The sequence below is a fragment of the Xiphophorus hellerii genome, chromosome 20 (assembly GCF_003331165.1).
Source record: "Xiphophorus hellerii strain 12219 chromosome 20, Xiphophorus_hellerii-4.1, whole genome shotgun sequence".
Classification (NCBI taxonomy): Eukaryota; Metazoa; Chordata; class Actinopteri; order Cyprinodontiformes; family Poeciliidae; genus Xiphophorus; species Xiphophorus hellerii.
In genome coordinates this window covers 14,041,988-14,067,773 of record NC_045691.1, presented here as the reverse complement: position 1 = coordinate 14,067,773, position 25,786 = coordinate 14,041,988, and the positions used below count along the sequence as shown (strand labels likewise).

At 37.3% G+C, this 25,786-nt stretch overlaps 1 protein-coding gene across 4 annotated transcripts in view; it reads right to left on the bottom strand.

Moving 5' to 3' along the window:
* kaznb (kazrin, periplakin interacting protein b) overlaps window positions 1-25,786 on the bottom strand; it is a 173,117-nt gene that overhangs the window by 136,388 nt on the left and 10,943 nt on the right. For all 4 annotated transcript variants that reach the window (XR_004337056.1, XM_032549043.1, XM_032549046.1 and 1 more), the window contains exon 2: window positions 2,303-2,460. Coding sequence is in view for 3 of the 4 variants with exons in the window: in XM_032549043.1 (XP_032404934.1) it covers window positions 2,303-2,460 (158 nt within the window). In the remaining variant the exon portion in view is untranslated. The remainder of the gene's footprint in view (window positions 1-2,302; window positions 2,461-25,786) is intronic.

Sequence of the window (25,786 nt, the reverse complement as noted above, 5' to 3'; positions counted from 1 at the left end):
GCTTTTCATTTATCTATTTATCTATTTCATTTCATATCTATTTCATTTGTCTTTTATCCATTTCATTTATCTATTTTTCATTTTTGGCTGAAATGGCTCTCCATAATGGACTACCTTTTTGTCTCGAAATAAAGATTTTCTGTTTCTGTATTACTTTACAAACCAATAATTGACATAAACAGGAACAGGATAAAGCCAAGGCTTCTGTTTGCTTTCTCCATTCCCTCTGCATTCAAGCAAAAAATCTTACCAACATTTAGAAGTTTTTTGCTTTACAGTTTATGTTCCGTCTTTGATTTACTTTTATATTATTTTTACTTTTATTGCTTCTGGTACACTCTGTAATGCACCAACTGCTTTTTGAAAACTGCTTCTGCATTCATGTTTTGTCCTCTTTTATCCTTTTATTTATGCGTCTTGCCTTTGCTCTGCAGAACAATTCAAGTTGCACATGTATTTTAAAGGTGCTAACAGACAAAGTTTAATTATTTATTATCCATAAAAGCAGCATTCCTCAGAAAGCAAAAACGGAGAGAAAACGTTATTACTTTTGAAAGGATTCTTTCTTTAAGCTCAAAAGATTATTTGTGTTCAATCTGTAAGACTAAAGTAGCTGCAAACGGAAAGCAGGCAGCCAAGAAGAGAATTAAAAACTAACTGTACAAAGTTCAGCAGCGAATTGTTTATCGCTTCCCTCAGATTGGTTAAGTTCTCACAGAGCTGGGCCGACTTTACTGTGAGAAATGAAGAATGACTCTTAGTTCAGTCTAAAGAAGATGATGCCAATAAAACCTTTAGAGAAAGTATGAAAATATATGGAAAAGCTTGTTCTGTTAATGTTTTCCCTGAGCTCGTTGGAAACTTTCCTATAAATTAATAAAAGTAACTTCTAAAATACAAAGTGTGACATAAAGTTATGAACAAAACTCAAAGCTTTCTTATTAGATTTGTTGTCAATTCCAACTATTTTTGAATAATTTTCAGTTTTTTTTGTGACAAAAGAGAAAAAAACCCCAAACTACTCAAATGATTTTTTGTTTTCTTTGCTTCATTTTCACACTAAATTTATGTAGATGTAAAAGATGAATCAAGTGCAACAGACAAAACCATTTCATTATTTTTGTCACAACTCTCCTTCCTTTAGACACAAACACAGCAGCTGCAAAAAAAAAAAAAAATAAGAAAGTCAAAGAAAAATATTTTCTCACAGAAATCTTTGAGTAAGATTTGAGGACTGAATCATGAAGAGTTTATATTAAGAAAAGTGTTTCTAAATCAGCAAGTGGTGATTTAGATTTATATTGCACTGCTGCAGATTATGAAACCCTTTGGTTTTTAACAATTAATAAATTTTCTTGATTTATTAAAAGATGCAAAGTTTTGATTAACATGTAAACGATGTAAACGTAAGCTGAAATAAATAAAAAAAACATTGGTGCTTTTTTTGTAATGTAAATAACAGAGAAAAAGAGTCTTTAGTTTCTAACAATGGGACTCTTATTTTATTTTATTTTATTCATTTTCTCCTCTCTTTTGTTAAAATTACCACCAGTGGAAGTTTTTTGTGACAAAAACAGCTCTACTGTTTAAGATTAAAAAAATATTCCTTCAGGTTGTGAAGTAAGTGAATATACTGTATATGTACATATTGGTGCATTTTCTCTTAAATTCATGCTTAATACATTTAAATGTGGGTAAAATGCCTCAGTACAGAAACATTTTTTGCTCTGTAAAGTAGTTTTAGGAGAATCCACTTTTAGAAGTAGATGAATAGCCAAACATGAGGTTTATTCACATTTTGCTCAAACAACAATAAATTTTACGAAAGGCTTTGTGAATTTAACTCAGACAATAATACAATTTTGGAGAGCAACTAATCTTGTATTGTTATAGGTTTGAAGCATTTTTAAGTTAGTATTTTGATTTATTTGAACAGATCTTATAGAGAACTCAAAAATCTGGATTATTCTGGAGAGACAAGTATAGTAATTTAAACTTACACTGATTTTAAATAACAAACTTACACTGTTGTACTGGACAGAAAAGAAAAAGCAACAGTTTTTGTATCTTTCTGTTGATCCAGATTATCCAGTTTATTCACTACAAATGTAGCATCTGTTTGGTTTTTTTAAACATAGAGATCAACATTAAGCTGTTCCACAAGTCAACATCTTTGTTGAAGTTCCACTAAACTGTCAATTACCCAAAAAAGAAAAGCATGATTGTAAAACCAGGACTGAATGGTTTATTTTACAGCGTTGGCTGAATTATCCTGCATCTCACTGAGAGAAGGTGTTGTTACCTGAGCATCCATTAGCAGGTGTCTCATCAGGGTCATGGACTTCCTGAGGGTGTCCCTCTCTCCAGGGATGAAGGCCTCCTCCTCATCAACCAGACTGCAGGGTCGGGTCACCATGAACTGAGCGATCTGGTCGTTCAGGCTGTTGAGAGACTGGACAGCTGCAAAACAACAAAAAACACATTAAAAAACGTCTCTCTTTGTGTCTCTTGTCAAGCTTTTGCCCTTTTCTGGATCAGCCTTTAGTGATCTGAGTCGTTTCCTCCATCCGTGACAACAGTTCTCCTTCCCAGAATAATCCTTCATTTGGACAAGACGAGCATTATTAGGCTAAATCAATTACAGAGACTTAGAAATTCATTTCAGTCCATTATATAATCCGCTGTGTAACGATTAGAGCTGCTGTAATAATATCTACTGTGTTTTTCTTCTTTCGGATTTAACACAATGCAGCCCTCAAAGCTGGGAAGATATATTTATCCCCCAAGACGCCAAAAATATAATAAATCATTCAATAATTGAATAAATAAAACTGGACATAAAGCAATTATTTTATCAAAATAATATTAAAAATTGATTCTAAACTTAAATTTATTTTCAGTAGTCTGTTTAAACTGTATTTATTAATGCAGCTTTTATTTAATTATATCATAATTTTCGTGCTACGGCACACCATTAATTATTATTTTTAATCTGTTACTGTGAAATGAGAAAAAGATTCCTGGTATTTGATTGGCTAAGCTGATTGTTAAATCCAGTTCAGACCAATCATTTTGATTTGAGTGATTTTAGCCCCGCCCACTAAGAAGAACTGAAATGAAGTGAAACAGAAACAAGGCTGATCTAATCAAAGAACGAGAATACGGCAAACAAAGAACCATAATCAAACCCAGAATCAAATAACCTGACAAAAAAAAAGCTTTTAATAATGCAATCTACAACATTAGGGCAGTTTGGGAGTTTAGAAATTAAAGAAACATATTATTTACAACAGAAGTTGTCAAACAACGATGCGTTTCATTTACACAGTTTTTCCTCAGTGTCCTTGAGCAAAGCACTGACCCCAAGCTGCCCACCGATCTGCAATTAAACAGGTGATATATTTCATTAAACTGAGATAAGGGGCAGGATTAAATAAGTGTTCACTTCTTCCTACTCCTTTTCAAACAGAAAAGAAGTAGGAAACAAATTATTTTGTTCTTGGTCATGTATGCACATGTTTTTCTCTAATCTACTGTTTGTTATCTTGTTGTTGTTTGTTTTTTTTAACTGTTTGAAATAAATAGATAAATTAGGTGAATGAGAGTGGTACTATTAAATTGATTAGTGTGTAAAAGTATTTCGATCTGTCATGTGACGAAAAAGCATTTTATTAGTTGGTCCATTTAAGATTTCATGTAATTCCATGAAGGGGTGAACCGATTGCATTTTCCGATTACCGGTCTTTTTTAAAAACCTGAACTGCCAATTCTGATTTTGACCGATGCACATTTTATTTTTGTCTGAAATGTTAGAAAGTCACTGAGCTGGCAGCAGTGGGTTGAATATTATTACTGAAAACATGCAGAAATGACCTGGTGGGCCGGTCTGTCACAAGACACAGCAGATGAGGCAGTGGCTGATTTCTAAGGTAAATATTGGTGGATAAGATCGGGTTCACATGAAAGTATCAGCCGATCTCCAATCTTCCAAAATTAACTCTTACAACCATAGCATTCACTGCAGTGGACAACCATCTAAAAGTCATTTTCTTGTGTATCCTGTGAATTTTTATGTTATAAATGCACTGAAACCACTGAAGTGGACACTAGTGCAACACTGAAAACTACTGGCCATCCACTGCAAGTGCAAGAAAATATTTATTAAATCCAAGATGGCAGACAGATGAAAAAGCAACTCAGGAACATCTAGTCCCTCCTTCTACTGTTGAAGACTCTTGGAGATGTAAAAAAAATATTGTGACATCACGTAACCCCTAAAGACCAATATTACTGATGCATTTTCCAAATAACAACTTTGTATTTGGAGATGCTCAGAATCACACATTTTCCTGATGCAAAACATGTGCTTTGCATATGTTGTACATAATTATATGTAGCAAATAATTCATACATTATTTTTTGAGGGCATTACTTTGTTTTTTTCTCAGCTCTGTTCAGACTGAGAGGAGAATTTGGACAGGAGTGACAGAGTGACTGAGGCGATATGTGAGTCACCAGTGACAGTCAAGGTCGGGATTTATTTATTTATTTTCCCACAGAATTGATCAAAGATTTTTGGCCGCACCTTCCAGGCTTTTCTTAACCTGCAGAAGCTCAGCAAAGGGAGGCATGTTTACAAGCAGCGAGCAGATAGAGCATCATCCTGCGGATCAAATCAGAAGATGGCGGCGAGGTTTATGAAGGGGGTGTGAAGACACGGGGGTAAACTGTTTACGACAGCAGCTGATGACTGGATTCCTATTTCACATTCAACATTTACAAGGTGGACCTCTGCAGCCAGAAGATGGCCAAACACTCCAGGTAATGGCATGCTGCTGCTGAAAATGACATGTTGTCAGAGCGAGGAAGCAGGCATGCCTCCCATTTCAATTTCCCATCTTGAGTGCATTCTTCCACAAACAGACAGGTGGCTTTTTATGATCAAAACTTTGGGATGACAAAGACGAATAGGCCCATATCAACACTCGGTATCACAGAGCAAAATCTAATAACAAACAAAAAGTCCTGAAAGAAAATTTCAGAACCGCACTTGCATTTGCAATAGACGTTTGCCTCAACCCTGTGCAGATTCCTCTCTGGTCAATGCTCGACTCCAGGTCAGCTGTACGTTTCCAACACTTTCACATTTAATAATCATGCTGGAACAAACCAGACCAGGCGTATATATGACTGCTTGCCTCGGTTCCCTGAACCCAACGTGAGAACATTACTGCTCCAGTTCACGGCAAACGTTCAGATAATTTTGATTGGGTTTGGTCAGTAGAAGTTCATCATGGAGATTTTTTTTTTAAATAACAGAAAGTGTGAATAAAATTACACAATGAGTTGCCACACTTCATTTTGTTTGTTTTGAAGCCTTTTAATCTATTCTCTCAGATATCCTGGATTATTACCACCTTTCCCAACAACATTGATATTTTTTATCTTCATACTGAAGAGACCTACTGAGTTATTTAGCCTGCGGTGTTGTTTTCAGTGAGGTCAGAAACATTTATTATTTATTAAGGTAAATAAATGAGAAGGGGTGTCAAACTCATTTTCATTTTGGTCCATATTAGAAATCTGAATGTTCTTAAAGTCGTGCCAGAATCTATTGATAAAACCCATTAAACTGGTAAAATATCAATAAACATCTGTTTGTTTCTGCATTCAATAAGTGTCTCTTAAAATGAAATAATTTTAAATATCTTTTCACACTGATCAGTCCATCCAGGATTTTGTTTTGATTGATTGTTTTTGTGGATTTTTGCTATCAGAATCACTGATTTTATGGTGTTAATTTAGAAATATTTGTGCTAATTGATGTTAAATGTAACTCTTTTTTTTTAATCGCCGTACTTGACATCAAGTAAAGTTGAGGCAGCAGTCACTTACACCCAATATTTTTGGCCAATTTTGAGAAAAATGTGCAGTAAAAATCAGAAATAAATGTAGGGATCTGTTGATTTTGCTGGAACTTTACAGATATGTGAAAAACTGAAAACAAAAAATGCGTTTGACACATGCGGTCTAGAACCTTCAGATTTATTCCCACCTTTATATCAGTATATATCCGGTTGCCTAGCAACCATGACAGCACAGACTAAAGCTAGCAAAAATGCTGCCCAAACATTTTTCTTTTTTACTTATTCAAAACTTTCTAACTAATTAAATTAATGACTTAATTAAATAAATATATTTTAATAGTGTTAAAATACATGAGTAATAAGAGCCTAACAACACAACCACTTTAAAGGTGACCTATTATGCATCCTTGAATAAGTTAGGCTAGGTGTATGAGTTATACAAAACATAATCTTTCTTAGATAATGAGATTTTATTCTCATTATTTTGAGCCCGTCTGTGTTGAGCTTCTTTCAGAATGAGATGTTTTAGGGCGTCTTGTCACTTTAAATCCAAATGAGCTGCAGCTGGCCACGCCCCCAATTGAACTATGACTGTGAAAATGGCAGCAAACAGATGTGGTATTACACAACTGTACAGAACGTACAGCTGATTTAGTCTTGGGGAGTTCAGCTTGGGTTGCCAGGTAACGGGGCTAGGGCCCCGGGTTGCTAGGTAACGGGGAATGCCTGCCGATTCTGACTCGACTATGGGAGAGGCTTTTGACACGACTCATTAACCAAAAAACATTAACTTATTGCCAGAAAACAGCTGAGTGGGTTGTTTGCAGCACGTGGACTGTTTCTAGAAGCCGTAGAAATCCAAATGAAAGCACAACAACGTGCAAAAAAACTGAATTTTGAATAACAGATCTCAGCTTTTCATGTTGTACCACCAAATTTTAACACTCTTAAATTTTAAGTTCAGCCTGCAATGAATCTTGGTATTTGCTGTGCTGTGAAGGATAAGACAGACCAATTCTTCAAATTGAGGAAAAAAGAGGACATATTTGTGGACCAGATATGGAAAAGCTTTTAAATTAAGACATCGTTGCAACATAATCAGCTTTCAAATGCAGGCTTTAAAGGATGCAGTCCCTGAATTTGGACTGGAAATAAACAAAGATTTGATGTAATACCAGAGTTTTTTTATTTACTTCTGTCCCAGCACATATCGTCGTATTGTTTATTGATGCTTAAGTAGCCTTGTTCTCACCCAACGACCAATGGAGAGAATAGAGGGATGGATGTATGGAAGATATTTTGAGTCAAAAACAAGTTTAAAAGTCCAAGTTACTAGACTTACTGTAAATTTATTTTCGCTAAAGTTAAGTAATAAAGTTTCCAAAAGGACGCAGTGTGTATAAAACATATCTTGGATGTGTTCATTTCTCGCAGCTCTGTCTTTTTAATTGTTAGAACGTAATATTACCATGATGTAATGGCATGCAATCATTTAAATCAGAGGGACATTGTACTTTTTGTGAAGCGCACGCCTACACACAGGTGGCCCTCAGTGGCTGCTGACTGTGAGATGCAGACAGCTCATTACAATCCTTGTTGCCACCCACAGCAGAAAAACAACATCAACAATGAGACTCTAATGAGGCATGTTGGTGTTCAGTCAGCCGGTACAGTGTTTGTGAAGAGAGGATTTAATCTCCATATTAAAAAAAGGACAAAACTCTCTCATAACACAACGTCCCTGCGCACAGAGAAGTAATCACTCCCATTTTGTGTTATCATTGTTATCACTGGAGTCTTTTTAAATGCAGATGTCTGAGACGCAGCTACATGAGTTCAAACAACTCTCTTGCGAGAAACTGTGATAAAAAGCAAATAAAACCAAATCCTCGGCTTCTGTTGGAGTTGGAGTCCGCTCGGTTCGGCAGTCAGGCCGTCTCAGCCAAAGCAATTTGAAGCTGCTCCAAACACGTTGCTGTTCAACGCCAAAAGGGCTCAGAATCAGCGGAAAGGATCAGGGAGTTTGTAAAAATCCACAGCAATCCCAAGAGAGAAAACTCAGCCACATTTTAATCACTTCACAACTAAATATTCACACAATACTGAAAAACAGACTGCTTTACTTTGATTCAGGTCAAAGTGAAACCAGATAAAGCTGCTACTCTCGTAATTAAAAAGGTTGGATCGTGTAAAATTTGAAAAAACCTCTTTAGTCTTAAATCCATTATGGCACTGCTATGAAGTCCTGTCAGAATAAGCAATAAAACAATAAAACAATTTCTCTGGTTCATCATTTTCCTCTTTCTGCCAAAAACTGGTTGACAAAAGTCTTCAGTCTACAGCTTTGGTCTCAAATAACCCTTTTTTTGAAGGACAATTTAATTTACAGAGACTTCATGATTCATTTTATTTGTTGTTTTGTTTATTTATTTTGGATATTTAAAATGTCTTCCATTTCCAGTGTTAAATGTTCACTAGAATTTAAAGTTTATTAATCTTTGAGAATGTGTTATTGCATCCAGTTTAAAATTGTCTCAAAACCATATTATAATTTATCGCAATATCATCTGGGACAATTTATCATCCAGCTAAATGTGTTATGGCGACAGGCCTACCGTTATTCTCTGTTTTGTTTTGTTTTCACTAAGTTCCTGCAACAAAACATTGCAAAATGAACAGGAAATGTTTGTCTCTCTTTTAATATTCTTCACTTTAAGCAGGATATTAAAGTTTGTATTAAAAAATACAGGTGAGATATGGTTAGTCAAGCCAAAATAAATGAAAATAAATAAAATACATCTCATAAAGGTTTCTAGCTTTCTGTCTGTTGTTGAGGGGTTTATTTCTTACTCTTCCATACAATATTTATTCAGTCCATGCATCTTGCTGATGTTTGTTTATACAAACATCCTCAACATTTAAACCAAGTTGAGCTCTGGGCTTTGACTGGACCATTGCAACACCTTCGATTTTTCACTTTTTTCAATTCCACTGTAGATTTGCGGTTTTGAAGTGCAAAAACACAAAATCTTACCGAGTATTTTAGTCGAGCTTGAAATAAAAAACTAAGTTACAAGTAACTTTTCAGTCAATAATTCCTTAATATTCATGAAAAAGTACTACGTAGTTCCACTGGCAGATTATTTCACTTTTGACAACACATATTCTTGCTAAGTTTCTAGTGAATTAATCTGAAAGTGGAACTAGTACTTCTTCATGAATATAAAGGAGTTATTTACTTAAAACAAATTCCTGCCTTGCTGAAAATGTACTTATGAGCTAGTACACTTGAAATATGACAAAACATTTGCACCAGAAACTACTGTAGACTAAAAATACTTGGTAGGTAATTTGTCTTGGCACTGCACAGCTTTGGGTCAATTTGCTGGGAACCTCTAATCCTGGGAAGATTGACTGGCAGCAATAGCTGCTTCACTGGGATCATTGCTGACTGTTTATCGCTCTTGGTACTGCGTCAGCTGCCGTCTACGTTCCAGAACAGCAAGCCAAAAAACTCCTGTTTTTAATCGAGAGAGTCAAACTCGTTTGGGATCAATTAATCAAAAATCATTTGACAACATTTGACAACACCTGCCTGCTATTTTTATTTGTATTTTTGGTATTTCATATTTTATTGAATGTGTCAAGTTATAAATAAATTTACAATAAATAAACTTTCAAACCTACTGCTTCTCCAGCAACAAAATGATCTCATCCCATTTATAAGTATTATATCAGCATATCTTCATTCTACTTTCAGATTCTTGCAATACATTCAATGGGCATGCGAATAATAGCTCTAATAATATTAACAAAAATAATGATAATATTGACGCCAACAATCTTGTGTAACAACATCAAGACAGTTTCTCATATTTAGTGTAAACCATTTCTTTATACAACAGCTTTGAATAGCTTAATTCCTTTCTTGTGTTTGTCTCTCTTCCGCCGCTCATCTCTTTCCTTTAGTTGGATGAAGTTTTGTCTGCTTGGCAATAAGCCTCCTCACCTGCATGGGTTCTTCATAAGTCAGCCATTTTCGACTCCCTCTTCAAAACACTGTTGTTCATGCCTGGCTGATAATAATAATCCCCTCTCTAATTTGACTAGGGTTTTTTATGTTACATTCATAAATTCATAGTCTAATTTTATGTCTGCAAATCATCTCATCAGTCAGTCTAGTATGTTTTCACCTGTCAGCACATCTGCAAAATACCTGCAGAAAATCGTCACTGACCACCTTCCAGCCACTGTACATTATTTTTAACTTTGTTTTTGATATCTTTAGACTTTTGTCTTTGTATGAACCTCAGTGTCCCGTCACTTTGCTGCTTTTACACCTGAATTTTCCCCACTGTGGGGCAGTAAAGGCTTTTTCCTTTCTTTTCTAACTCCAAAGCACATTTTATTAGAGTCCTATAAATCAACTTTTACTGTTTCTAAGCTCCACTTTCTGTTCCTTTCTGCATGTACGCTGCAAAGTTTGCAGTCCAAGCTAAATTTCTGGTGGTACGCTGGTGATTTACATAATTAGCATTAGGACCTCCTGCCTAATACTGCGTGGGTCCCAGTTCTACTGCCAAAACAGCACTGAACCGTTAAAAAGGCATTAACTCCATTAGATACATGAATCTATGTTATGGTTTCTGGCGCCAACATGACAGTAGCAGATCGTATAAGTTCTGGGTTTAGTGAGTTGATGCCTCCGTGGATTGAACTCGTTCGCACTCTCTTGTTCTCGATCCTTTTCTTTAGAGTCGACCTCATCAAGCTTCCTGAACCTCTGCTGAACCATCTTTGCTTTCTGGAAGGATGAATTATCTTTCTGAAGCAGAGCTGAGGCACTGGAGGCGGAAATCTACATCGATGGGAGGAACCGGTGTCAGCAGGGGGTCAGTCTCCATCTTTCCATGGAATGGTCGACCCTGACATCAACTGAGAGAAGTGAGGTCTGCACTGCGGTTGAAGCTCTTTTGTAACCTCCTGGACGAGTCGCTGATGAACTCTTGGAGTTATTTTGATAGATGAGCCATTCCTAGAAGGATTCAGTGTCCATGTTTTCTACCTTTGTGGGTGGATGGCGGCTTTTTGTGTTTCTGTTTAAGATCTTTTAGCAACGTCATGTTTTCAGACAGGGCCTATTATAGGAAACCTATGAAAGTACTTTGTACTTCACATTTGGGTCTCAATTGTTTCTAAAACCAGCTCAAGCTCTTAAAAAAACAACCAACCAGTTGTTTTTTGCAAAAGTAACGTCACAAATCAGCAGGCACTGCCCTGTTACCTAGTAACCCCAGCAGAGTTCCGTCAGTTACCTAGTAACCCCAGCAGAGTTCTGTCAGTTACCTAGTAACCCCAGCAGAACTAAAGCCAGCTGGTTTTACTGCTGTATGTGCTGTATAATGACTTCTGGAAAAGACAAATGTCTTATTGTTGACTTACTATTCAGAAACCACTTGCTTGGTTGTGCAGGGAGACTCCACTTCTGCTTTTCAAAGATGTACGGTTGAATTATTGCGCATCTTTTTGCAGCCATTTTCAAGTGTGAGTGTAAACGTTGACTTGGGGGCGTGGCCAGCAGCAGCTTATTTGGATTTAAAGTGACCAAATATTCTGAAACGGCTCATTCTGAAAGGAGCTCAAAACAGGCAGAACTGAACAGACTAAAAGATCAGTCTGGTCAGTTCTGCTTACTGGTAATTGCAAATAACATTTCTGCAGGTAATTTCACATATATGTTTTCTACACAGTTATTTAAGATTTAACAATGATTTTGTGCAAAAAAAAAAAGAAATTAACATCTTTTGTAGACCATTAACTTGTTCAAGAAAGCATAACAGATCGTCTATAAAGTGTTTTGTTGTAAGAGTTTAACAGTAATCAGGTTAGTGAAGATGAATAAAAGATGTGCTTAATCACGGTTTGTTCATGATTTAGCAAAGAGGTGAGTAACTCTTTTCCTTTAATGAGTAAAATCATCTATAATTTGCCTGAGAATAAAATAAAACTAATGAACAAAAAAAAAAAGACTCCCTGAACACGTGAAGCTGATCTTCAGGTGTAAAGGATTTAATTTGCTTAAGGATTTCATCCATGAAGCCAAAATATGAGGATGAAACCAGACATCACCATAATCTGAAGGATTTAAGATTAATGGGATCAGCCAGACATCTGATCAAACACATCTCTCAACATTTCTGCTCTACAGCAGCTTCGCTTCACACATCTCTTATCTGCAAATGTAGAATATGCAGATCTCATTTCCAGCAAAAAATAAAAAATCTAAGCAGAGGAGATAAAAGCCTTTCTGGCACTCTTCAATTGAGCTATCATAATCTCAGCATGACAACTTCTCCATCCGAACATAAAAACCCTAAAACGGGAATCCAAAATGCTCGTGGCAACACTGCCACCGTCTGGTAGCTCTGACCCTTCGCTGCAACATTGAAATAAAAAACATCCTTCTCTTTTACCATTTATTAGAAGCTCGCTTCATTCTAACTTTTATTGCCTATTCCAGTAAAATATTTGACATTTAAGACATAAATTATTTATTATACTCGATAATTTGAACCTTTTATCTTTTTAAATGCCCCCACTTTTAATAACATGCAATTACCCACAAAGATGAATGGGAAAAACTACAAGAAAAAGGTCATCGCACATCCATTCTGACGCTAATTCATGACTGAGTAATAACCCGTACTGTATTCAGACTGCGCTCTACTTCGGTTTAATGGGTGAAGCTGATTTGGCATAACTTTGATCAGTGTGCCACCTAGTGAGGAGAATAAGAGACGGAGAAATACCTCGCCGCTCTTCTACTCTCTGAGTCAAAGACTTCAGAAACACAAGAGCTCAGAGGGGAGTCAGATCATTGATTGAACATAAAAACTCTGATGGTTTTAATAATCCTCCACCTGATGAAACCACTCTACACTTAAATTTCTCCTCTCAGCTCTGAGTAAAACTCACAGGTTACAGATTTCCACACTATAAGTGCAGGGGAGTCAGAGAGAGAGATGGGATATCTGCTCAAACAAAAGGTCACGAGCTCTTCAGTGCGTGCATTATGACTTTAAAAACATCTCAAATTAATTACAGAGGACGAGAAAGAAAAGGCAGCAGAGAGGAAAAAAATATACCTGCAGTTATTGCTGCTTGCACTTTACCGCAATCTGCCTCATCTACTTCTACATCGCTGACTTTAAATATCTCCCACTGTGACTTTGATGAAAAATCTTCAAAAGTATCTTGCTGTGTAGGTGGAAGAAAAACAACATTAGTGACAGCCAGAGTCGCGAAGACAGAAGCTTACATAAAAACAGTTTATTCCCTTTGCGAACTATTGTTTAGTCTGGTAGACTAAAGTCTTTCTCTGTTATGCAAAAGAGTTTTCCGGCTACACATCACTGCTAGCAAAGCAACCTGCAAACTTATCAGAACCACACATAACAAGAAGTCTTTAAATAAATTTGGCCTATATGTACAATAATCCAACACTGAAAAGTGTTTAGGCAATTCAATTGACAAAAAAACATCTAGTCGTCAATATCACACTTCTTAGCATCAACAATTCCAGTGTAATAGAAATATTTTTGTTTTGTATGACTCTTTATTTTAAGCTGGTTGCTGAGTTGTGTTTTAGTAATTTAGGACTTCTCATTTCCCTTTGGGGTTTAATTATGATGCGACACAGAGGCCCATTTCTCTTGGCTACTGTTCAAAATGGGATAAGATGTCTATCACATGTTTGTGATAGAAAGAACAAGAGCAGACAACGATGACTCAAACACATGCCAAGGCAGAAACTGACTAATCAAATCAATTATCAAAATAATATTTTTTTTAAATAACATTATATTTGTTGATTTGAATATTTTAATTTATTTCTAATATTGCATAAAAAGTCTTAAGTGGTTCAATTAAAATCTGCAGAATGTGTCAATTTAATGATCTTGTTAATCAATTAATATTCAGAATAATTGCTGGAATAGTCAGCTATGAAAATAATAATTAGTTACAGCCTGATACACACATAACATAAATAATCGTTATAAAAACTTACTGCATGTTGAGCTCATGTTGAAACAGGCAAAGTCACAAGATGAACACATTCTTTAGTGGTGAAATGAGGAAAAAATGCTAAAAATGATAAGAATAAAATAAAGTATAAAATAAAGTTTGCATTATATTTCGAAAACTGTGATGCCCCAGAGAAAATGGGAGCGATTTCTATCTGTGCCGGGGTCACATGAAGCACGGAGCCAATGCAAATTTGATGTATGTTGAGCTGTCTTGCAGGTCGCAAAAGTTTGTTTTTAAAATTTAAAGTGAGCAAAACCAGCCATAGATTTGGAGGTGGCAGTAATTCGGTGGCGAAAGAAGCGAGGACAGGGATGCAGGCCAAAGGAGATTGACAAATGTTAGCTAAGAAGCTAATGAGATTGTCTACTGGTTTATTTTTTAACAATTCAAAGTCATTTAATGTATATTAATGTCATAATTCAGATTCATCTGAGTGGCTCTGAGCTAATTAACACTAATGATGTGAGAGAGGTAGAGGAGAATAATACGAGAAAGTTCAGCGCCAGCACACACACAGGTGATTTCAGGAGTTCCTCTGCCACAAAGCATCCAGTCTCTTTTCAGTGAACCAAACGCAGGGCATTGTGGGTACACACAACCAAAACAAACACTTGGAGAAACTGAACCCAGTTACACGTAGAGGGAAGACAAGACACAAACTCAGGATAGCAACATGATGAAAGTATCTCACAACTGCTGCCAAGTACGAACAACGACGAGGAAGATTTCAAGCTAATTAGTGTGAAAGCTGTGGGATTCACCCAAGCCCACAGCAGAGCTGAACACAGGTGAAAAACCTCTGCCAACAATATATAGAAATACATGACATGCTCAGAGGAAGTGGCAGCTGAGGAGATGAAAAGAAGAAAGTTTTCTTTACATAAAGAACTGCGTATCAGTGCTGGCACTCCCAGCATCACCTCAGGGGAAAACGTTTTTCAGAAGCTAGGCTGCAGTTCATTTGACAAACGGTTTGGTGAAAACAAACTTGCACCAGCAGAATGCAGCAACTCTGATCCAACTGAGGCCCAAAACATCTACAGGACTACGAAGTGAGAAAACAGACTAAATCTCCATGACAACCATTACAGTCTGTTTGAATGCTGAATGGATGCTTTAGTCACTACGTCATACCAGTAACTTTAACTGGACTTGTTTCCTGGTCAGATGAGACTAAAACTGGGCTCTGGGTTTATTTGTGTCACACACTTCAGCAACAAGGAAAAGTGCTTTAAATCATAAAAACACAAAAATACAAAGTCATAGAAAATAGAGTCAACAGCTGAAACATTACACTTTGTCGTCATTACACATCAAAATGTTAATTGTTTCATTTATTATGTTTCAAAAGCTACTCTAAACAAGTGGGGGGGGAGGTTAAAGTTTGTCCAGATTTGTGGTGCATAGAAGCTGAAAGCTGCTTTTCCTCGTTTGGTTCTGGTTCTGGGGATGCACAGCAGACCAGAACCAGAAGACCTGAGAGGTCTGGAAGGTTGCTATGACAACAGCAGATCTTTACTGTATTGTGGTGCTAAACCGTTCAGTGATTTATAAACTAACAGTATTTTAAATTCTAACACTACAGGTGGATCTGAAGAGACACAAAGTGGGAAAGACATAATTTCCACTCTTAAATCTGCTGGAGGATCAAAGATTCGTTACATTTACTCAGTTACAAGAGGTTTTTTGGGAGGAAAAAAAATACTTTTAGGAGTATTTCTGTTACACTGTACTTTTTACTTGCACTTTAATAACTTTATTATGAAGTATTTCTACTCGTACTTAAGTAAAACTTGTGGATTTTCTACCCACTGTGAGTAACTTCACTGAAGAACAAAACTTCATCGGATACACACCTGCAGTTTTTGTTAGTTTATTTAGTTTTTTGTTGAAAGAAACTGATATAGCTTTTTTTTTGTTTAATTTTACTATTTTGTAATTGGTATTTGAATTATTTTCATTCTGACCTTTAAAATAGTTACATTTACACACAACTTTATATTTTGGTCTGTCTGATTATGTAATTTTTAAATAGTAAATGATTGGTACTCAATACTTGACTAGCTTTTTTGCCAAATACTTTTACACTCTTACTTGAGTAACTTCTTGGATGGCTACCTTTTACTTTTACTTGAATAAAAAATATGTAGAAGTAGTGCTACTGTTATTTGAGTACATTTAATTCAGTGTGTTGGAGAAGCAATGTACCTCAAAGTTGCAGGATTGCAGCTCTCTAGGATTGGAGTCGGGCCCTCCTGATCCAAAGAGAGATGGTTTACTAGACACACAATCGACCTTCTTTAACGGCCGGCTCAGTCAGCAGTCCACATGTTTATCACAGGTATCACAGTAAGACTGGAGGGAGCTGAATGATGCTGAAGCTGCAATCATCAAAGCGTGATGCAAACATTTTGCTGGTTCTTCACATCAGTAACAAATATGCAGATATGCACATAAACAAGATGCTTCACTTGCAGCTGCTTCTAACCACAGTTTTAAAGGATGAAAACCTACGAAGAAACTCTGAAGACATTTGTGGCAAACAGAGTAAAAGCAACGTCTCTTCATCTGCTGATATGAGGAGAGCAAATGAGGATCCTCTCGTCTTCACAGAGCCGAGGTTAACGCTTGCTTGTTAGAGAAGAGCTGTGTGAGCTCACATATGACATTTGAAAATCCTGACGCTTCACGCTGGAGTGCATCTCAAAAGCCGAGGCTGGAAGCAGCACCGGTGACAAGCCTTCCACCAATTAGGACTGTTTGCGCGAGCGCGCCTGAACCCGTCTTTTAGGACAAATGAAAGTGGGTCAGAGCCGCTGCTTATCGTGTTGCTGCAGCACAATGGCAGGTAGAACACACAACTCATAAACTTTAAGTACGACAGACGAGGATTAAACAGAGAAACTTTGAATTAGCTCTAATATGGGGTGACGGCTCGGAACCATTATCATTATCAGCTGCTTTGATGCCGGAAATTCACTTTCTGGTGTCTTCTTATTGGACGTGCAGGTATTGCCTCTATCATTCATTACCACGTTTATCTGCAGGTAAACAGCCCGGCGAGTTCAAAGGCGCTTCAAATCAACACTGTTACCGAGTTAGACATTCCTGTGAGGTAAAAACTGTTGCCAGGGCGTTCTCTGGGCTTTTCTGACTCCTCTCCCACATCAAACAGTGAGAACTCTCCATATTCACATGCCTGCTACTCGTGAGCCTGAGGAGAACAGAGCAGAGAGCTGTTTAATGATGCTCAGCATGTCTCTGTGTGCGAGAGAGTCTGCGGAGGACAGAGCCAGCCGAGAAGACATCAGAGCTGAGGTGGAGAGCGCCAGAAACCACTTGACTTAATAGCCAATGGTCAGCTGTGGAAGTGAACCGGGTCAGGGCGAGTGACTCTGAATTTTAGTCGGTGTTTAATGTTTTTGAACTCAAATCTCCACGGATTTGCAATGACTTGTCCACTGGGGATAGAAAAACCAGCAAAAGACGTTTAAAGGAAGCAACTTCTTGAGTTTTATTTTATTTTGTCACACTAAACGTAAAAACTCGACTAAAGAAAACGCAGGTTCTCCAGTAGAAGCCGGGCGGCAAACAAAGATCAGCTGGAGATCAAACTGAGCACCAGAACAAGGAGAAAAGGGTTTAAGTGACTTGTTGTTGCTCCCAGATGAGCTGCTTCAACAAACGGGGATTTTCACTGACATCCATCTCTTCGCAGAGAACGGCTCAAAAAACATTGAGACAGAAGCTGTGCTTCCATTACAAACGGACACAAAACCTTTGTCGACATTTCGCACATGTAAAAAAAAAAAAAACAATCTCGTAAATGCTGAATTTTCAATAAGAAACGTAATTAAAATACCACGTGAATAAGTCATAAAAAAAAATCTTCCTACCACTTCATTTTTTGCATCTTTTTGAGCAGCATCATGTTGCTGATCACTGGAAAAAATTACAAATAAATTTAGCTTTCTTGCATAATACACTAATTTTGACCACCTCATCCTAGCACAAACATCTTTTATCAAAAAATATGAGTTTTTCTGAATTTAGCAAGTTTCTATTAAGCAAATTTATTTTGAAAAGTCAAATTGTGAAGTAAAATGGTCAGCGGAAATGCAGCTACTGTCATTCAACTCACTAAAAACAGTATTTAGACTTTTCTGGTTACTCTTGTTAAATCTTGTTACTTCCCGGTGATTTTTTGTTCTACTCTGGCTCCCTTTGTCCTCCATGATTTTTGTTTTCAATGTCTTGTTCTCCATTCTTTCATTAAAATTCACATAATCTACTCGACGCCTCGACCTGCTGGGTTTGAGTCCACTTTAAATCCACACAGCAGGACAGTTTATTTGCTGTTCTGCATCCCTGAGGTTGAAACATCCAGAAAGCTCTGCGACCCCGGCGCCCACTGAGACTGCGTTTGTATCGGCTGTGATTTGCTCGCTATGCAGTTTGGTTCAGGACAGAATCACTCAGTCACTCTCATCTACAGGCAACAGCATGATTTCATAAAAATGAGAATCGTATCTCCACACAAACTCGCCAGCCGACATTTTCCTCCTGCTGGGCTTTAAACCGGTCTGGAAGGAACATTTCATTTAAATACTTTTACACCAACAAAACCTTCAATATCTTATCAAAAACATTTTTAGATGTTTTTTAACAGGAAAAAACACTGTAGTATTAAAAAGTTATAATCACAGAGTTATTTTTTTTTAACTCAGCACTTTAAAGCTCATCACTAAACTGCACAGCCTGCATGTTGAGAACGCCCGAGAGGATCAGCCGTAGTTTTTCTAAAGATAGGAGCGCCTTCAGTAAAATTATGATCCATATTTTTTCCATAATTATAATCCATATATGAAAAGAAGATTCATTGGATCAGTTTCTGCCTAAAAATGGCTTCAGTTTTAGAAAAAGGGTCACTGCCACAGAACGGGGTGAAATTAAAGAGTGAAATGAAGAGTCTGTCTGGCGAGTTCAGGATTTCCATCCCTTCATAAATAGAAAGCAATAATAGTCCAGAGATTGTCACTGTAATGGTTCAAGTCATAAACGTTAAAGCGTTTTATTGGAATGTGTGATCAATACAAAGTGGAGAATAACTGTAAGTGAACTAAAAGGTAATAAACTGCAGGGTCATTGTTCGTTCAGTGTTTTATTTCACCTTTGCTCATCTTTGTTTATTTTTCTTTACAAAATAGATCAAGTTCATTCAGATCGGATGGACTGTGAACACCAATTTTAAAACTTTCCACTTGGATTTATCTATGGACTTTGACTGGGCCACTCTAATGAATAGTTTCAAAAATAATTCAAGAATAATTCAAATTTAGCCTCCCAGGACATGTGGTGAATGCAGATGGAAACTTTATTCAAATTGAAATCATCTTAAAATGTTCTTATAGCATTCATCTTTAAATAAACTGTAATCTTTTACAAGAATATCTATTCCGTTTCAAAGACAGTCACTGAGACACCGTTCTTGCGCTGAACTGACAAACTTTTAGCTATTTCTTTCATTTGGCACCTGACAAATATTTCTTAGAATAGGGCAAACCCACTAGTTACGTTATGGCTATACAAAAACAAAAATATGACCAAGTTATTTGTTTAATTACACTTTTACATTGTTGAGTAGGTTAAAAAATATTACAGTATGAGTTTTTATTAGAAATATGTATATTTTGTTGGCCAACAGATATTTCTGACTGGACAGTTTTGGCCCAAGTTACAAAAAGTTTGGACATCCCTCATTCAAACAGTCCTGTTTTAGCTCTGGATGTATGTTTAGGATTGTTACCTGCTAGTAAGCCGAACCTCCAACACAGTTTAAAGTCTTTTCCATCAAGTTTTCTTCCAGTTTCCCTTCTATATTTACCTCCATCTACCTAGTTGAAGTAAAACATATATTTGACAGAATGGACATTAGAAATAATTTCACTCCCTCCCTTTTCTTACTTTATTTAAAGACTTCTGTTTGACTATAGAAATTATTCTTGAACTGCACTTCTTCTATTCGGACTGAAAGGCATTGAACTGTAGTTACTGCCGTTCGCCACCAGGGGGCGTATAGAACACAGTGAGCAGTAACGGCTGGTCAGCGGAGGAGCCAACAGGTAAATATCAATTAGCGCTGCCTTTTATACTAGCTGTCTTGTATGGAGAAGTGAGCTAAGACAAAATAGCCAGATATTTGAGCAAAAGTTATGAATGACTAATTGTTTGAGCTAGATTGTAAATATTTATTTATGAAGCGAGCCAACGGAAATTCGGCGCAGTAACTGCTGCTCAGCGGAGGCGCTAACTGCCGCTCTTCTCTGTGTTAGCAGTTATTAGCAATAAAAGAACCTGCGAAATCACACTAATTAATTATTAACTGTGCAACACATATCTGCAGCATGAAGCTGCCACCTGCTTGTTTCAGGATTTTGAAGAAAGGTTAAGAAAGAGTAAGAATAATATACAGTATATATATACATATATTCACTACCAAAGTCAAGTGCTAGCGCTAATGCTAAAGCCAGTTAGCATAGCTACTGATTATGGCGGATAAACAGTTTTCCTGTAACGGTGAGTTGTTTCTCGACCATTAGCGCATTTAACAGCATTGATTGACAGCGCTAAGACCCGCCCCCTGGCTCTGATTGGTTGTTTTGGTCATTAGTGGGGTGGAGGAGATAAATCTTTTCACAGATTATTTGTCTCAGACCAAACTGTCATAATATGGTGACAGTTTTAATAAATATGGAAAAAATATATATTTTTGTAAAAGTTACATACTGCAGCTTTAACTCTTGTCTGTTGTTTCTTTTGCAAAATTAGATTTTATTTATTTAGATTCTGTTCCAGCAAACAGAACCAAATAGTGTCATCACTGTCGGGCAAAAACCTTGTATCTCCATTTTCAAACTCTTGTTAATCTCATTCTGATTCACCTTTCACATTTAACTCTGGCTTCACTGACAAATTTCCAGTGAAAAGTTTCCAGAAGAGCTCATAACTTTGACCAGTCAGAATAAATTCACATTTAGAAGCAATATGTTTTTCGAGTTATTTGGAAGCGTGACACCGATTTGAAATTCACACCACATCTCTGCCTCCGTTTGAAGATTGCTCTGCAGCTTCTTTCTTATCCCAGTATCCCTCTCCTCCTCTGTGTTACTTTGTCTGCTCTGCGGTGGATTGTGACAGCATTGTGGCAAAACTCTGACAAAAACTGATGTTTCTAAGAAGAAAGAGAAGCGAGGAGAAGTGAGCAGAGCGATGCAGATTTGCAGAGTCAGCACGCGGGCAGAAAACACAGCAGGAATGTGAACAGCGCACTGCAAGCTGCTCCTGAGGTGTGTGCACTAAATTAGACCAGTTTTCCTCTCTGCAGCATGGAGTTTTGCACCATGGGCTGGTGGAACGTACAGTATGCTCATGCAGTAACGAAAAATGTTGACACAGTTACACAAACCTCAAAATACAGTAATCAGCCTCCAAAAAAAGCGGGATTAGTCCCTGTGTGAAATCTGCTGATGCTCATACCTTAAGCACTCTCCACAGCAGATCAGGCAGCGACAAATTTAGCTGCTTCTTGGTGCTGCAGATGAGTGACTATTAAATCCAAGAGATGTGTCCGCTGAGCGAGCAGTATTCAGCTTATGCACATTCACTTAAACTTTTCCCAATAACCCTCTTTTTGTGTGAGTGTGTGTGTGAAAGAGATTAACAAAAATACATAGATTACGGTAAGCGGCAAGGCGGTGGGTAAAATATGTGCAATCTTTTAAAACAATGCAGAGCCATGTAGGAATAAAGAGAATTAGAAACAGGAAGGTGCTTTCTGTAGGAAATGCATTTAGAATATTATTTTGGAGCATGAAAAATGTCATTGTCAATAGATTTTACCCTGAAATTCAAATTAGCTTTCAGTATAAAGAAGTGGATCATGTGATTTTATGTTGTCATGTAAAAATATTTTTTTCTCACATCATAACCACAAAGGTCAGTGCACACTAGTGGCTAGCATAGAGCATTAACCACTGATACATCCTGAAATACATATTGAAAAAAAAAAAGTAATGGCTTCCAAAAGGTTTACAGATAAATCTTAAAAGTGTGGCATGCATTTGCATTCAGCGCCCTTTACTGTGATACTCTTAAAAGAGATCCAGTGCACTCAATTTCCTTTTGAAATAAGCTAATTTATAGTAAAATGTCTGTAGTCGTGGTTGTAAAATGTGAACAAGTTCAAGGGGAGAGTAGCAAGAAGACAGTGTTGAAGTAAATCCTGTTTCCAGTTTACTACAAGCCATGTTGGAGGCGCAGGAAGCATGTGGAAGAATGTGATGCAGTCTTTTCAGACCAAAATGTAACTTTATCACCTAAATACAAAATGGTGTGTGCAGAGGAAACTTAACCCGGCATATCAACTTAAACACACACTCTCTAGTGCTGCGTTCACGCTGAACGCATCATTATGAACGTTTCATGCATCAGAAACGCGTCAGACGCTTCAAGTTCGACGCTCAGATGTCTTTGCTGAGCATTTTGTGTTCAGTTTCTATTGAACAAACAACAGCAACAGCTGACAAGCGGTACAATGCTCGTTGGAGCCTTTTGCCTTTATTTCCTCTCCCTGGTTACTTTGAACAATGGCGGATGAAATACTGAATGTCTGATTTACTGAAAACAACTAAATGTGGCCGTTGGGCGCATGTTTGAATTCACCAGATAATTCAGAGGAGTTGCGAGTTTGGTGAGTTTCACAGGCGAACTGGGCGCTGACGAGGTTCGCTATCAGCAGTGTTTTCGTCTCACCTGAGCCCAGTTTGATGACCTGCTAACCCGTATCGGCGCCTCCATCCTGGCAGGACACCAACTACAGGCCACTACGTCACATAGCAGAGTCTCTCTGATTGGTTGACGCTCCGCGTCCAGCGGCAAAAGTTCAGATTTTCCAAATCCAGCGTTGGACGAACTTGACACGCGTCGAACGCTCAAAACACTTCAATTGTGCAGCGCTAGACATGCGAAACACAAAGCAACGCTCCCACATACATTTGAATGTAAACCAGACGCACAGGACACTCAAATCGCATTTGGTGTGAAGCAGCGTAAGAGTAGGCAAAGGTTTAGATAGGGCTGGACAATAAATCGATAAAAATATATACCTGCAATAGAAATGTGATCAATATAAATAGATAATACATCTGATAGACTACTTCAATATATAGAATATTCACTGAACTCTGAACTTCACTCAACTCATTTAGAAACACTCAGCAGTTCTGGGAGATATAGGCAGAGGAAAGGCTTTAGCTGCTCAACTTCTTAAGGCCAGCCATGCACGGTTAGTGTCCTTAACTAACTCACTCACTTTTTTGGTTACCTAGCAACAACCTGTTGATTAACTGGCACAGCAGCAGTTTAAGGTTTTGCCTCATTCTGCTTAAAAATAAAAACATTGTGGAGTGAAAACTGTGAATTGGGTTGTTTTGGGTTCACAGTTTATTTGTTTTCTGTCTGCCTCAGTTATTCTTATTTTGATTTGATCAGACTTGTTCTATTTTATTTATAGTTGATATAGTTCCTGTTTGTTTACTCTCTCACACCTGATGTTGGATTCTCCTGTTATTTTCCAGTCAAACTTTGTTGCTCCATGTTATCCGCTCACTGTTTTTCCCAGTTGCTTGTGTTTTCCTTCCAGTTGTAAGTCGTTTTTGGACTTTTTAATTAAACTTCATTCATCATTATCCGCTTTCTGCTTCCGCTTGCATTTTGGTTCGACCTTCACTCACAACATGACAAATATATTCATGAGTTATTTATATACGACACAAAAAAACAAAGATGAACTGAATACAAATGTTGGGAAAGGTTCAGACTGTTAAGTAGGATGTTAAATGTAACTTGTGTTTATATAAACTTTACTGTAACGTAGTTTATTATAAAACACAGACATGTCAAAACCCAACATGAAACATTTCTGGTCAGTCCAACAAAGTAAATTTCAGATTCAAATCCACACTGTAAAAACACAAACTCTTACCAAGTATCGTCTAGTTATAGTGCCAATATCTTAACTTGAAACAAGACAAAACTAACTTGCTATTAACATTTGAAGAAGATGTAGGAGCTTGTTTTAAGTAAATAATTCATTAATAATGATGAAAAAGAACAAGCTCCGCTGGCAGATTCAAGGTTTTAATAAGGAAACTTGCTAAGAAATCGTGTTTTTGAGTAAAAAAAATTTCAAAGTTCACAGAAAATTCTAAAATATCCTCTTGATAATTATGTGTTATTGGAAGATTGGAAGATTAATATCTGAAGACCAACTATAAAGTCCTTAAAAAATTCAAGCATTTTAAAAAAGTAAATAAATAAGCAATGCTTAGCCTGGTGGGGGCACAAGTAAAGCCTGGTGGCCCTGCCAGGCTTATAATACATTGGGGGGAACACCCAGATTGTTATCTTTTAAGATGGGAAAAATGTTTGTCATAAGTGAATTAATCTACCAGTGGAACTAGTACTTTTTAATTATTACTTAAAACAAGCTCTTATATCTTGCTGGAAAGTTACTTGTAAGTTAGTTTTATCATATTTCAACTGCATTTAAATACATTTGCACTAGAAACCAGACTAAAAATACTTGGTAAGATTTTGTGTTTTTGCAGCAGCAGTTACATGCAATCAATCAAGTCCTGCGTTAATCTAATTATAAAAATGCAATTAGCAGCAGTCGATCTAAAGAAGCCAGCAGTTTGAACAAAATCTATAAACAATGCATAACACACTGTTCTCAGGGCTACATTTATTTCCAGTGTTCCCAGTCTGCAGATGTTAATCTAAAAGCACCAGTGTGACTCAATTTAGCTCAGGCTTAGACTTTTACTACAAGTAAACGCAATTTGGTTAGATTTAAATTAAAGTAGTGTGGTAAGTTTATTTAGAAAACATGCAGAATCTACAACTGTACTTCCTGCAGCTTAGCGTCTGTCTCATCATGCGATGAATTGAGACGTCTGGAGTTGATGAAACTTGACAGACTCTCCCGTCAGTCATGGAGAACCGGTTGATCCCTTTTACCGACAGAAACCAGAGCTTCTTGTTTCTGCTGAGCAAACAACACGGCAAGTGAGCTCTCGAATCTATTTATCGATCGTTTACTAATGCGTACTAATGAAGATAAATGTGACTGATGCAAGGGTCTCAAAAACCTGTAACTACACACAACAAGTGTGAATGTGGAGCCTGATAACTTAACAGTTGTGATGGTTTGTTAGGAGTTATGCAGCTTATGTGACCTGCTGAGTTTCAGCTCCTGATTTGATCAAATCCAACATGGAAACAAGAGGAAGGAGGGCTGTATAAATTACACTTGTATTGACTCTGAGCAAGTGATTTCCAGTGTGGGAGGCTCGTTCAATAAAGTAGATTGGAGTGAATGTAATCAGGCAGATTCAGCAGTGCTTTCGGTTTTTGCTAATTTAATATGCCTGAAATAACATTTACAGAGAGCGGTATCTGCGGAAAAAAATACAAAGACAGCTTCCTCTGATGGGATTTGTTTCAGGAAGCACCTGCAGTGAACGTCGTTCTGTCAAAGACACACTCAAAGAGAGTCTATAAATGATATTAAAGTCGAATGGCCAGCAGCCCTGGAGTCTAACCGGGATGAAAACATTGGATGAAAGCCAGCACCTTGACCTCCCACTGCAGCGACACGACAATGACAAAACACAAGAGGAACGATGACAACATTTAGAGTTATAGGCGTCCACGGAGCCCATCTTTGGACGAGGCAGGCAGAAAACCGCAGAGCGAGCCGGTTCCAGCAC